Source organism: Haliaeetus leucocephalus, unplaced genomic scaffold, assembly GCF_000737465.1.
Source record: "Haliaeetus leucocephalus isolate CR32 unplaced genomic scaffold, Haliaeetus_leucocephalus-4.0 Scaffold656, whole genome shotgun sequence".
In the NCBI taxonomy this organism is placed as follows: Eukaryota; Metazoa; Chordata; class Aves; order Accipitriformes; family Accipitridae; genus Haliaeetus; species Haliaeetus leucocephalus.
The window spans coordinates 13,280,280-13,294,413 of NW_010973092.1; the positions used below are offsets into that span (position 1 = coordinate 13,280,280).

Sequence of the window (14,134 nt, forward strand, 5' to 3'; positions counted from 1 at the left end):
TTAAAACTGAACTTTACAGGCTGCCTAGACTGGTGAATTATTTGTTCTTCATTCTAAATCACTCTTTTCAGTGTTATTTCTGGATTGCCGCCTCTACTTTAAAAAGAACGAAGTCTCTAGCTACTTTTAGAAAGGTATCTAAATAGCTCAAGAACTGATAACATGGACCCTTCTGACATCTCATCTTCCCTCAAACTGAACTTGGCACTGACCAAGACAACAGCAGTTGGTATCTCTGCAGCTGGAGGTATGCTGGCCAGAACTTCAGATGTTACAGCCCTAAGAAGAATCATAGGATCTCTGGAACACAGTAAATATTCAACCTAAAATTTTGATCATCAGTGAGAATATCACAGATAGTTTTAATATAGAACTACATTGCAGACTAATGCAGAATTTCCATTATTAACTATGTATGCTAAAATACTCAATCGTCAAAGCAGCTGTGAAATCACACACACGACACTTAAATGTATGTTTATTGTATGTAATTACTTGTGGAAAAGAGCAGTTTTCCCTGGAAATTATCTGTAACTTAGAAAGGTCGAGACACGAGCCGATCTGGAAACTTAGAATGAGAGTCACTACTATAGCGGAAGGAAAACTATATCCCTAATATTTTTCCCCCTCTGACTGTCTAAATCCACATTGTTTGTGAAAACATAAAAGCAATTTCTGCAAAAGCTGATTTCTACTCGTTAAAGTTTCTCCTTTCTAGTACTTGGCTATATTAACAATTCCACTCCCAAATCTTTGATCTCACTAGTTGGTTATGTTTTTTGCAAGCGATAGGAGGATTTTAAAATCAAGTTTTATAAAATAAAAGTCTGCAGTCAGATTTATAAGCCTTATAAAATAAAGTCTGCATTCAGAATTAGTATGCCTATAACAAAACCAAAGGGGAAGCAGACTTGGAGAAAACCTAATAAAAAAAGGAAACCAGCTTTACAGGTGGAAATTACAGGTACAACATGTTACAGGTATAACATATCGTTTCCTTTTCTTCCAGTAACTTTAAGCTTCCTTCATTGTTTACAAAGTGGAAACTGTAATCAGGTTCTTAATTTTAAGAGGAAAAGCCAGGATTTCGGAGTCTTCCTTGTCCTACCATTAATATAACCACATGAAATGTGGTCATAAAAGCCATGTTTAATAAGACAGTTTAAGCCAAAACAGAAGTAATTCTCAAGCCTTCCAACTCTAAGTCATGCTGTGAAGTCCTTCACCCATTCCTTCAACTTTTAATAAAGGGGAAAGCTCCCAGTTTAAGGACTAATATTGCCAAACACAAAGCAGATGCTGCTTCACATTATCACAAGGTATTAAAGCCTGACACTTGGCATTACACCATGTAACAAGATTCTGGAAGTTTTAAGGGTAAGATGAATACTGTTATCAAACAGAAAACCAAAGAACTCAGATCTTTGCAACTGAAATTTATATGTTAACATCTGCAGAAACAGAACTAGAATTTAAAAGCTCTACACTCAGAAGCTAACCTCTTCATTAAAAAGACTGAGCAGCATTTAAGACCTTTATATTAAATTAAACAAAACTGTACAAAGCAATCAATTTTTACATTTCCAAAATACTTACTAGAAAGTGATCAAGAAACTATTTCTCCTTTTAAAGCCACGTGACAGGCAACTCCCTTTACAAGTAAGAGGCTTCAGTAGCTTAACAATATTTTTTTCAACAATTTTCGTTCTATATTAAGTGACATCTGCTGACCATTTCCTTTGAATAGTCAGTTTTACTGAATGTATCATGACTTTATGTATTAGCTGGCCAAACAAACCTAGAATTCCAGTCAGTTCTCTTCCAATAAAGAATTTACAGAGTAGGTGTATGTATTTTATATATAAATTTTATATATGTGTGTATATATATATTTGTGACTGTATATGTATACATACACACATATATAAAATTGCTGTAAGTATTGGACTGCTTATGTCTGTTGAAAGAAGTTTTCACCAACTTCTTTGGTGAAAAAAAAAAAATCTCTGCCACTTCTGGCACTTACTAGACACAAGGAAGGTAAGCAAATGTCTACAGAGTTGTAAACAAGTATTGAAAAAAAGTCTTGTGTATTGGAATGATTTTCACTGTGACTACTGTCCAAGAAAAGAGGCCATGGGATCATCAGGTCTCTGCCGTTTCATTCTATAGGCTTCCATTTCCTCTTCTGTTGGCTCCCTGGTTTCATATACGCTGTTGTATGGTCTCTTCCTCTCATCTAACTGCATAATTTCTTTAACGTGGAGAAGACGAGCCTCTTCTGCATTTAGTGCCTGAAATGAAAGCAAAGGAAAAAAAAAACCCACAATGAAAGTTAAGCAAAAAAACCAATGAAAGTTTGTATTAGATTCTAGTATAATGAACAAACAGCAGGCAGAATGGGGGGGATAAGCAATGCACATCTGTCTGGCCCACCTACAGCACGCTTCATTTAATGCTCATTTGTTAGTGTTTAATATAAAATGATGGTAAAATGGTATTTAGCAAACAAGATACTTTAATCTCTTTCCAATTGCCAAAATCAAGTAAGAAATTCCTTGGCCTTACCTAAAATGTAATCATGATCCAGCAAGTACAAAAGCAGATAAGCAAGCATGTGATCTTAGTGGCTTGGGTTTGTTTGCTGGGTTTGTTTGGTGGGGTTCCCCTCCACCCTGCCTTGTCAGGGAGTATTGTTTTTTTAAATGCTTTTTGAAATACACATTATCCCATTCCTCAAACTACTACTGTTGCTCCTTCTTGCTATTGAAAAGAAATTGCATTTGTACCATGCTTTGATTAACCATAGTTTAACATTAGTTTCACACTCTGAATATCCAGAGGCAGGCTGCTGTGCTTGTGGAAGGGCTGTTTAGCAGCAGTGAGTTGATAGCTTGGTGGATGGATTTACTGCATTAACTGTGAGACTGGGCCCAAGTCTGGGATAAAAAGTGCTACGTTAAGCTTTGACAGTGCTTTTGACCTCTCCATCTTTCTTCAATACACAAATCATTGTGTTCTGCAATGTCTTATATAAATCTACATCTGTAATAGTTGCCTAGACAAGAAGTGTTCTAAATCATCTAAACTAAGTCTTCCAAAACTAAGTATTTATTGCATGTTTGCTTGAGAAATAGGGAATGTGCTTTAGAACATCTAACAGCATGTTAAATTTGCTTTAGCTCAGAATTAGCATCAAAGAACATCCCACAGAATACCACAAGAACTGCCTTACAGGCTTCATAAAACTGACATTGTTGTAAAATATATTTCAAGTTCTTTTTGCCACAAACCCACTGATGAATATAGTGCACCTTTTTAAGTTTTTCCTGCTTCTTTTTCTCTTCACCCTCACTATCTGAATTTGAGCTCCTTTTGTGCTTCTTCTTTTTCTTCTCTTTCTGTTTCTCTTGGTGGATCTGTAAGGTGAAAAACCAGTGACCGTTAAGATTCAACTTGCAAGCTTTAATAATGTTCAAGCCATTAAATCCCAAGCATCTACTAATGCTATTTGAGAGCTTAGTTTTCAAGAGAGATGTTAATGATCTAACAATGCAGTCTAATAATTTTCAGACATTATGACTCACATAATTTTGTAGTTACACATATCTTTCCAACTCTTAAAATGTGGAGGAAAAATATCTGCCTTCCTGAGAAAGGAAAACAACTTACCTCCATCAGTGTTTTGGGTTTTGTCATGTGTTCTTCCTCCCTGGGTTGCTCTTCCAGTAAGCTTGCTTCAGTATTCTATACAACAGACAAGAGAAAGCATACCCATTTACTAAGCACATTTGAAAGGGAAAAACCCCTCCAAAAACCCAACCCAGCCGAACCAACCAACCAACAAAAAAGTGAAATAGTCTAAAACTTGGGTAGGAAGATGAATGCTTTTTAGCTCTTTCCAAGTGACTAAATAACACAATACTTACAGCAATTTCTTTCCCAGCTTCTCCTGTACAGTATGAATACTTGACAAATGAGTGGCAGCATTTGTAACCCCACTTGCCTTCCTTCCAATATGAACCCCAAATGCACTGCAAGAGAAGACACCATGGCAGTTATGTCCATCATGATACCCCCTTAAGAGGCAGGCTGCAATTTATTCCTGAGTTTATATCCTGATAAGTAAATTATTCAAACAATCCAGAAGGGAAAGTTATGAGAAATACTTTTGCAATTTTACATTAGCCTTACAGGTACAGTTTCAAAAAAGAGAAAAGCAACAGGATGTGGTCAAGTTATATTCAAAGTCAAAGGGAAATACAGTAACTTCCCCTTTAAGTTTGCCATTGCAACTCCTCAAATTCACATCGCAACCATGACAATTTGAAATTCCTCCATAGTAGAAAAGGGAGAGTGTCACATTTGAGACAGGAGAAATTTATTTGCTGTATTATATTGTACTGCATCCTACCATACCTCATTCCCTTCCAATGGGAAGGAATCTGGTTTTTTTTATAATTTTAACATAAGCTAGGGCTTACTGTATGGTTGTTGATCTTAACATCCTCTTCATATTTAGAGCAAGCAATAGCTTTCTCTTGTCCTTTGATGACTGTTCCATGCCTAGAGTACTCCACATAATCTTCTGTTTGAGCTAACAGCAGTTCAGCTGGTGGTGCATCTAGGTGTTCTTGTCCTCCATACTAAAATGCAAATAGAAAAGACATATAATAGTTTTGAAAAAAAACCCCCACCTTTTATGCAGTTAAGTATACATTTCAAAAATGTCACCTTCAGTACCTTCTGAAGAAGACATAAAAGAAGTGGATGGAGACAGTTTAATCTTTAGTGAATAGATAAGAGAGAAATACTTCTCCTCCTATTGCCATTGTGGTGTTTTTTGATGTTTTGGTTTTTGTGTGGTTTTTTTTGTTTGTTTGTTTTTGGTTTTTTTTTTAATGCCTGGAGGATTACAACAGTGATATTCCTGACTCAAAGCAGGAAAACTTTTTAGACCAAACAAAAAGGCTCTGGTATAACCAGAGCAGTACTTCCTGTTCCCCTTCAAACTTGAATGTAGACAAGGTTAGAATCTAAATGGATTACTTAGTTCTTTGTCAGTTGTCCAAGAAACTAGCTGCAAAATATAAAATAAATATTTATCTAGAATACTGCACCTGAAACTTGAGTCTGAAAATTCTGCTTTTCACATATAAGAAAAAAGAAAAGTTAAAAAATAATTTTGGGAGATAGTAACTTGGGTATTTTACAAAAGATAACACTTCTAAACTGTGAAAGAATTTTTCAACCACTGGTATTATTTAAAAAAAAAAAAGACCCAAACCCTAAATTCCCACTCCTACATACTGCTGTCAGATTTTTCACTGGAGAAATTCTGACAGTTAAGGGAAGAGCTCCCAATAATCCAAAGAACTACCAGCAGATCTTCAAAGGTTCCTATATTAAATAATATAATGAATCCAATTGATAAGATAGTGTGTATAGATATAAAATTCTTTTTATAAATCTAAGCTACTGAGAACAGCTGATGCATTTTCACATAGCATTAGTAACCTTATTTGTTCCCCAAGACCCAGACTTCAAACTCAACAGAATTCTAATTAAATAAAACCAAAAGTCTATTACCTTCTCTAGGATGCTTTCTTTCTGCTGTGCCTTGAAATCTTCTTTTTTCACTTTGAAGGATTTATAAAGTAGCTCTAATTTTGTAGGGTCTGCTTGAAGATGAACTTCAGAGCCTTTGTCATAAGCCTCCCAAGCAAAAACTGTGTACACAAGAGGTTTCACTCAATATTTATTCTAAAACTGACATAGGCATCAAATTACAATCTTTAATTCTGCAGTAATTTGAAAGAAAGCCTCAATCTAAGAAGATTTATTTCTCTTTTGCAAGAAAGCATTGTTAACTTAAGTCTTTTAAGTTTGTTTCCTTAAAAAAACCAAAACCCCAAAACCCACTTACGCTGAGTCTGTGCCATTGAAATGGTATCTCCAGTGTAGCGAACAAAGTTGTCACCTGCGTAACCAACTCTGCAGAAAAGAACAATATGATTCTTAGCATTCAAGTAATGTGATTTCCTTTTAAATAAAATCATAGAACACCAACAGGAAAGTAAAAATTCTCCTTTGTGCCTTGAGAGTTAAGAATGGAGGGAGAGGAAGGAGCATTCAACTCTATACATGAAATGAAGTCTGGGCTCCCCATAGAATCATGAAAGTATACGATAGCAACTCAGAATACCTGGTGCCTACGTTTACATGGAAACATCTTATGACAAAACCTGGAGCTCTGCCTGGAATACCAAGCACCAGGAGTCAAACTTTGATCGAACTGCACAATAAATATGCATAAATGGTAGGTGATATTCTAGCATAGTGATTCTCAGCTTTTGGATTTGTGAATCTCTCCTCCTGCCCAGACCCAGTGTATTTTACTGAGTTAAAGCCTGGTAATAGCTTTACTGCTCTCAGTTACCTTTTGTACACCCCTTGAAGAGATTCAGAATGAGCATATGAAACACAGGCTGAAAAATCAAATAACGTTAACAACCCAATTTCCCACTCTTTTCATCTGCCCAAAGTCCCTCTGAATAATTTACAGTCTGCAAAGCTGTGGCAGAAACACAGATTCAACAAAGGTCAAATTATGACTCTAGAGAGAAGTGAAAGCATCTGCATCTAAAAAAAGAATTGACCAGCATTATTCTAGCTGGGGGCAAGGAGAGGTGGAAAGAGCATTATTTGCTAGCATTTAGCCACTGCCATTCTATTTCAGGCAGCAAGCTAATCCAATTACTGTACTCTGAATAAATGTTTCTACTCACAGCCTGTCTACTCTGTAAGTCCACAGCACTACACAGGTCAAGGCGGGGTCACAGCTCTAGTGCTTGACTTGAGTTTTAAGTGAGACAGCCTTATGTGCAGCCAAAAGCCAGCCTATGGCATTTTTTAATTAAGTTATCTAGACAATGCCAAAGCTTTCAGACCTTTTCTATGCAGACTCCATTAATGTATGAGGAGCTCTTGCTCCTAGTTCAAGCATTTAGTTAGGTACCACAGAGAAGGGATGAAGTTTAAGATTTGGTTACTGAAATACTTCACAAATATCATTACTGTTTACAGGTATCACCTCTAGATACAGCAGTGTTCTAACCCTTGTACAGATCATTACACTAAATAGTGGTCCATATATCCCTGAAGATTAAGGGCCAGTATTACTAAAATACCACTTTTATATACTAAACCAAAAAATGCTGCTAAATGAAACAATTTTTTCCATGTTTACTACTACTTCTACCCATAATTGTCTAGGGATTCATTAGTAAAAGGACATACAGATAAAAGAAAATACAGAACTATTAATCTCATTTTTAACAGTTTTGTTGGATACACAAGCATGACCCTGATTTAACTTACTCGTCTGGATTCTTGCCTGTATTGGCATATGGGTTCTCCCTCATTGCTCTTGTTTTGGGATCATAATAAGCAGAGTTCGGATCTAGATTCCTCAAGTACTAGGGAAAGAAAACAACATACAAGATATTCGATATTTATTATTTTAAAAGAACTGAAGTTACTCTTGTATCGCCCAGCTTAGACATTTTAAAAAGTTCTATCTGTGTAAAAGAATGACCTTGATGAAGTCATGACATGAGCAGGAATAGAACTGAGAACAAATGTTAACTTCCAAACCGCAAGACCCATATGCAAACTCATTAATAATTGAGCGTACAATTTTTTGAAATTAACTCTCACGAATACAAAAGAATATCTGTAAAGAATTCTTTACTCACTTTTGCAATATCTTCCCGAATACGTAAATTTCGAACGGTGATACGTCTTTTAGAGTCAAAGTTCTGCCCAGGCATATCAATGTCATCTGCATATTTATCTTCATCTTCATCTTCACTGTTATGATCTCTTTCCTGAGGAAAGATGGGAAACTTCTAAGTAAAAGAGGACATTCACTCCAGAGACAAGTATGAGAATCTGATTTTAGTGGTTTCATTAAAAATTCTGCAATCCCTGTAGTTAAAAGCTGGCATCATTTACCTGGGCTTAAGTGTGCTGTCATGCTAATCTAACATTCAACAGGTTTCAGGTTTTTCAGGTTTCCTCATACGGAAACAGTTACAGAAGTGTAACTGTGATGATATTAAGAAAACAGTTATCTTGGGCAAAACATACCACATATTAAAAACTAGTTATTTGCTTGTATCTTTAAGGTTTGACAACACACAGGAATTAAAACAAAACCAAAAATGCCTCTGTGAAATCCGACAACCTATGCCCAAAAGAATAGTCAGCCAGTGGCATGAAGCCAACATTCAAACCCTTATGCCACCCTTGTTTCACTGATCCACTAACTACAGGTCTTTTTTTCTGCCCATGGTGTGATGCAGTGGGTAATCATCTTACTGTCTGTGAATTTGGTTCCTCTTCTCCCCACTGGTGTCTTGGGGAGTTCTGCAGCAAACAAAGAGCACATCAGCAGAGAAGACAAGATAGTGGGGAGAGGACAGAGGGCAGGGATATAAAGAGCAATCAAAGCTGAGTTTTATGTTGGATGCAAAATAAAATTTACCTGTGACACAATATGCACAAAGATTGCTATATAAAGGTCTAGGAAAGAGCTCTATTACAGACACGTCGGAGACCTTTTCACTGTATTCCCAATTAAATTTTCAAGCTTTTGCAAGAACAGCAAATTCTAGAACTGTCACTGTTATTTAGAGCTTGCTATGCCTTTGAACACTAATGGTTTAGACTAGAATATTTCATATCATGCAAATATAACCAACATTCAACTCTGAAAGCTTAAAAAAAAAATTAAGATGACATATAGCAAGTATTTAGTTAGGATTGACAGGCATACCGAGCATGAATCAGAAGCCATAATTTAATCTGGAGAAATATAGTCAGAATTTATTCTTTTAACCTGCTTAGCCTCTAACTTGAGAATACTTGCAACAGTGAAGATGGAAACAACTGTGAGTCCTGGAACACTCATCAGCAAACTGGCCAGCACTGACTATGCAAAGCAGTCTTGGTCTTCTCCATCAGAGACAGCTCTTATGTTTCAAACATACTGTTCTTCTTACAGCTCCATTTTATACGGAATAAGTGTATGGAAGCCAACAATGTTTCCTTTGTGGTGAAAACAGGCATCAAAAAGAGAAAGAATCTTTTCTATCGGGAAGGTCAGAACGCTGTAGTTTGTGCTGGGTTGGCGATTAAGTTCACTCTGCCATCTAGTGACAAAATGCAAGGTGACAACCTCTGGAAAATGGAGGCCCAGTTGTATGTAGTCTTTTGCTTGGTGTTTTCTTTCTCACAGTGTTGATTAAAAAAAACCTACTTCTGACCAGTAGCAGTCTCTACTTTTCCCCTACTTTATAAACTTGGAATATTATCAGAAATGCCTTTTAAAATTATAATTTTATATCAAAGAGTATCAAAAGCATTGTCTATAATCCAAGAGGAGCTTGTAGAAGTTAGTGGAAGATGCAAACTCTGCAGTTATAAGCCAGAGGGAAATACATATGCTCAGCCTTCAAATAACCAGAGACACTGCAAATAGTCATAGCAACGACTGAAGAAGAAACAAGTTTGGTTCTAAGATAAAGAAAATACCTTCCTATTCCAATTTATACTAAGCATTACTAAAACAATCCACAGTCACGTACTAGCTGTTGTCTCAACATTAGTCAGACGTAACAATCTTTAAAAACAAAAAAAGCTTTTCAGTACATGAACAAAATTACTACATGGAAAACAAGTTTTTCTGACCCAAAATGCCATGTCATTAACTTTCGCGAGAATAATAATCACACAGAATTTTTGCCCATAAGGCGAAAACAAAACGACTCTTATTTGAAAGAAGATGCTTGAAATTCTTGAATGTGACACAGAATATGCTGGTGCTAGGAAAATCTTTAAATTACTGAAGGGCATAAAAACCAATAATAGACCCTGTATAGAGAGTAAAAGCATCAGAGAGCAGGAGTAACCTGTTGCATATTTATTCAGCCTCAACAAAAATAAACTGGGCTTTAGTTTACTTACCACTTGCTCCAGCTTTCCTGATGCTAACTCTTCCTGAAGCTTCTGGGCTTTCAGTGTACGTTTGGCCTGTGTATCATGAAAATGCATTTGTTTTAGTATTTCTTTTTAGTAGTGAGTGTGTAGTAATACTTACCATAAGCATCTCTTGTGACTGCTGTCATTTAAAATGTATTATTACAAAAAAAAAAAAAAAGGTTTTTTAATTCTCTGGGTGCTTGTAAAAAATCAGCAGCCTAGAGCTTGTCACCTCTACTCCTATGCTTTACCACATTTGTTTTTTGAGCCTCAAGGAAATGAAATTATGTATACTAACCATTTTACTATTTTATATTATACTGTTAAATGAAACAGTTTACTAGAATTTATGCAGCTATACCATTACTATGAGATAGTTTTATAATTGTGTCCTCGTACTCTAGTTAGAAACTTCAGTGCTTAAGGTACTTCGTGACTGATGCTGCAAGCATTTATGGTTCATTCAGGAAGCACCAAAGTCTAGCATCTAAAGTAAGATTTTAAAGCTGCACATAGTGAATTTTTGTATGTGTTTGACATCACAGAACCATAGAACAGTTGATATTGGAGGTACCTCTGGAGACTGCCAAGGACAATCCCCCTGCTCAAAGCAGGCGTGCCTACAACAAGTTGCCCAGGACTCTGTCTAGGCAAGTTTTGATTACTTCCAAGAATGGAGACTCCCCAGCCTTACTGGGCAAGCTGTTCCACTGATCACCCTTATAGTACAACATTTTTTTCTTATGTTCAAACAGAATTTCTTGTATTTCACTTGTGCCCACTGCTTCTTGTCCTGTCCTGTCACAGTATACTATTGAGAAGAGTCTGGCTCTGTCTTTAAACACTCCCAGTAGACATTTATACACACTGATTAGATCACACTTAACATTAGCTTTTCTACACACTATAGGAAAATACTGAGGACCAGGCACTGAAGGTAGTTAAGTTAGGCGCCTAACTACCTTTTGGACCAGGTAGCCAACATCCAGCCAAGGTAGTGAACTTTTTTTTTTTTTTCCTTCTAAAAAGTTAATAACGTCCACATGGATTTGGTGCATACAGATAGAAAGTTAACTGCAACAGCAAGGTGCCAGTCTGCACAAAGACAGGTACAAACCGTCCACCGCTCCATCATGGCAACAAAAAGGATTCATAAGTAAAATAACATGAATGAAGTTACAAAATAGATATAGATTTATTGGCTCTAACACAGCCAGATAACAAACTCGTTTCTTGCCTGCAATTCAATCTGTGTCTCGGGTAATAAATTCTACGGCTTGTCTATTAGAAAGTAAGCAATCTGGGGAGACACTTCATTTATTGTACAGACCCATACTCAGTTGCCAGTTCTGATCTGAATTTTCAGTTTAGGTGAAGTTTGCTATCAAACACAGAACCCATCTCGCTTTTTCATTATGAATACAGCACAAGGTCTAATATTAACAGTGCACGTAACAAATGTTCCTCCTCCCAGCCAAGCCAAACACTAAACCTTTCCCTAGTAAACCACAGAACCTACACACCAAATCAACTTTGGAATACTCCTCTACAATCTTCATGTGCTCTTCTGGGTTATAACCATTCCAACGATCTCGCTTTCCATCATAATCAAACATCAGTTGAGGCTGCACGTGTTCATCTGGTGCAATATTCATGCCTGTGTATTTTGCTCCAACTTTCCTGGGTCTCTGAAAGGAAAAAAAAAAACCACGGTTGGATCAGTCCGTTACACTAAAATATGTTACTCACTCAGATATCCCTTTAAAAATAGTATCAATGGAGCTCCTCTGAAGCCAGTTAAATTCAGCACTATCAGCCTGTGAATTGTAAATAAACGCAAGTAGTTCATTTCTGTATTTTAACTGACTCCAAATCCCATCAATTTCTAACTCTATTTGCCACAATTAAGAAAGCACTTGAAACACAGTTTCTGGGGATGGCTTTAGCTGACATGAAACAGAAAGACAGGCACAGGAGCACTTGAGTTAAAGCAAATTAACATGAAAAGCTAAACATTTTCACCTATTATTGCAGTGCTTATCACAAACAGAATTGATGAGCAACACCCTGAATAGTATCATTTCTTCCCCTTCACTCTTCCTGCATAACAATTTCTTTAGAAATTTTCAAGCCACCTTTCAATGCTTGTAACCTTTTTCAAAATAGCTTTTCCAAAACTAGTAGTTTTTATTTTATCTATAGCCAGCTGTTTTCCGCTAAGATTAGAATTCACATTGTTTTCAAAACCATTAAAACATCAACAAAAGTCAAGTTTACCTCCATGCAGTCTTTCTTTTTGTGTGTCAATGCACCACAATTCTCGCAAGCTCCTTTACGATATCTAGTTGCTACAGCATGCTAAACAACAAAAAAAGACAGTGTTGTATAAACTTGTGGCAAGATTCATATACGTGTTCCCAATAACCATTTTTTCAATACAACTAAAGTGTGCATGGTCTACCCAAACTCATAACACATATTTTGATTACTACCAGACACTGTGACTTGCCTGCTGAAAAAGAATTCCCAGCTCCTGTCTCCCTCAAAAACATGTAACCAGAAATTATTTCCTCATGGAATCAAACCAATCTTTATTTTATGACAAAAACATTTTACATACCTCTTGAACTCCTCGTTTGTACCAATCTCCAGAGGAGCTATACTGTTTCTGCTTCTCTGGCTGAGGTCTCTGATGCTTTAATGTAGGTCTTTTAGAAGGATCTATGTACCATGGTACTGAGGATATGTACTGAGGAATATGAGGATTGATATCTCTGTAAAAGATGTTGTGTAATAAATACAGGGCATAGGGAAAAAAACCCACAACAACTTAGCCTAACAAATAACTCTCACATTAAAGTTCAGGGCTTTGGAATCGATAATAAAATAATGAAGTTGTTACAGTGCATTGCAAAATAAACTCTAATTTTCCTAGATAAACACAGACTTTCACTGAGATTTTCTTGCCATCTAATTCACCTAAACTGCTGACTCCAAATCAAATACCTTATTCTATGCAATGTTACTGAGCACAAAAATAGTAACATGTCTCTTCTCAGAAGTAACAAGCCTTGTAGAAGCAAGAGAGGGAACAGATCAGGTATGCAGTAAAGTTCCCCAGTACTACTTTTTGGTCACTTTCAAAACACCACTTGCAAGTAGCCACACAGATGGGACTTTTTAGCAGCACTGTCAATAGATCACAGTAGATAAACACTGAACCTACATTTTTTTTGAAAATATTTGTTTTCTGAGGATGACTGGAATGTTAAAAGCAGATTTACAAAGTTCAACTGTTTACTTCTACAATGAGTCATGTAGAAATCATGTATCACCCTCAGGATCATTCTGTAATCATAATAGGAAAAAAGTCATTTTTAGCCAGTAGCTCTAGAATAACCATAGCTTTAATAAAACTTACTTTCCTTCTTCATCCACTTCAGCGGGTGCATTTCCTAGTTTTCTTTGTTCTTCTAATTCTTTTTTTTTCCGCCAGTCTTCCCTTGTCATCTTCTTTGGTTCCTCCAGGCTCACATCATTCGATCCTCCTGAAGGTGTGGCGTTCATTACCGTCCCTGATGCCATTTTGTTTTTTCCCCCTCTAACAGAAATAAGAGGAGAACAAAGTCTCACAGATCAATACTGTCTGACAGCACAGCTCTTCAGCGTGGTTTCGCGTCATTCAGGGTAACCAGTGACGCTCTATTACGCGTTCTTGACGTATGCCTTAGCACAACAATAAGCACCACTGCTGAAAAAACCAACAGCCTTACTAATGTTCCTCTTCTCCGACCAGTATGATCCCTGGTGGGGACGAAGAGCAGCAGCTCAGCACACAGCGTCAGGACACACACCGCTGGGCCCCCCCAGCCGGCGGGGAGGGGGCCACGGACTCCCCCGCTGCTGCAGAGCCGGCGGACAGGCCGGGGCTACCGGGAGGCCCCGCCGCGGCCCCGCGCAACCCCGGGCCTACGCGTCCCCTGAAGGCGAGGCAAGAGAGCGACCGCGAGGAAGCAGCACCCCACCGGCGAGGACGCGGGTGCTCCCCCGGAGCGCAAAGCGGCCGCCCCCGCCCGGGCAGCCGACCCCC

The 14,134-nt window shown here is 37.4% G+C and overlaps 1 protein-coding gene across 2 annotated transcripts; it reads right to left on the reverse strand.

The window, feature by feature from the left end:
- Positions 1-1,693: 1,693 nt before the first annotated feature.
- On the reverse strand, positions 1,694-14,064 carry SLU7 (SLU7 splicing factor homolog (S. cerevisiae)). Of its 2 annotated transcripts, XM_010579111.1 has the most exons (16): positions 13,818-14,064; positions 13,466-13,645; positions 12,665-12,818; positions 12,322-12,402; positions 11,568-11,732; positions 10,030-10,095; positions 8,383-8,430; positions 7,758-7,889; positions 7,381-7,478; positions 5,927-5,994; positions 5,590-5,729; positions 4,485-4,646; positions 3,930-4,034; positions 3,673-3,747; positions 3,315-3,419; positions 1,694-2,294 (listed from the first exon to the last, which is right to left on the reverse strand). In XM_010579111.1, the coding sequence occupies exons 2-16, from the start codon at positions 13,627-13,629 to the stop codon at positions 2,115-2,117; spliced, it is 1,743 nt and encodes a 580-aa protein (XP_010577413.1). In that variant the 5' UTR covers positions 13,630-13,645; positions 13,818-14,064; the 3' UTR covers positions 1,694-2,114. The 2 variants fall into 2 exon arrangements, with proteins under 2 accessions (XP_010577413.1, XP_010577414.1); XM_010579112.1 differs by lacking the exon at positions 8,383-8,430.
- Between the last annotated feature and the right edge of the window lie 70 nt (positions 14,065-14,134).

Excerpts from the sequence above, each read along its gene's own strand:
- SLU7 (XM_010579111.1), bottom strand. The coding sequence starts at position 13,629 with ATGGCATCAGGGACGGTAATGAACGCCACACCTTCAGGAGGATCGAAT. Across the intron at positions 5,995-7,380 it reads ACAGGCAAGAATCCAGACGA|AGTTGGTTACGCAGGTGACA; the intron begins GTAAGTTAAATC and ends TCTTTTCTGCAG. Across the intron at positions 4,035-4,484 it reads TTAAGATCAACAACCATACA|TGCATTTGGGGTTCATATTG; the intron begins GTAAGCCCTAGC and ends CTTCTCTTGCAG.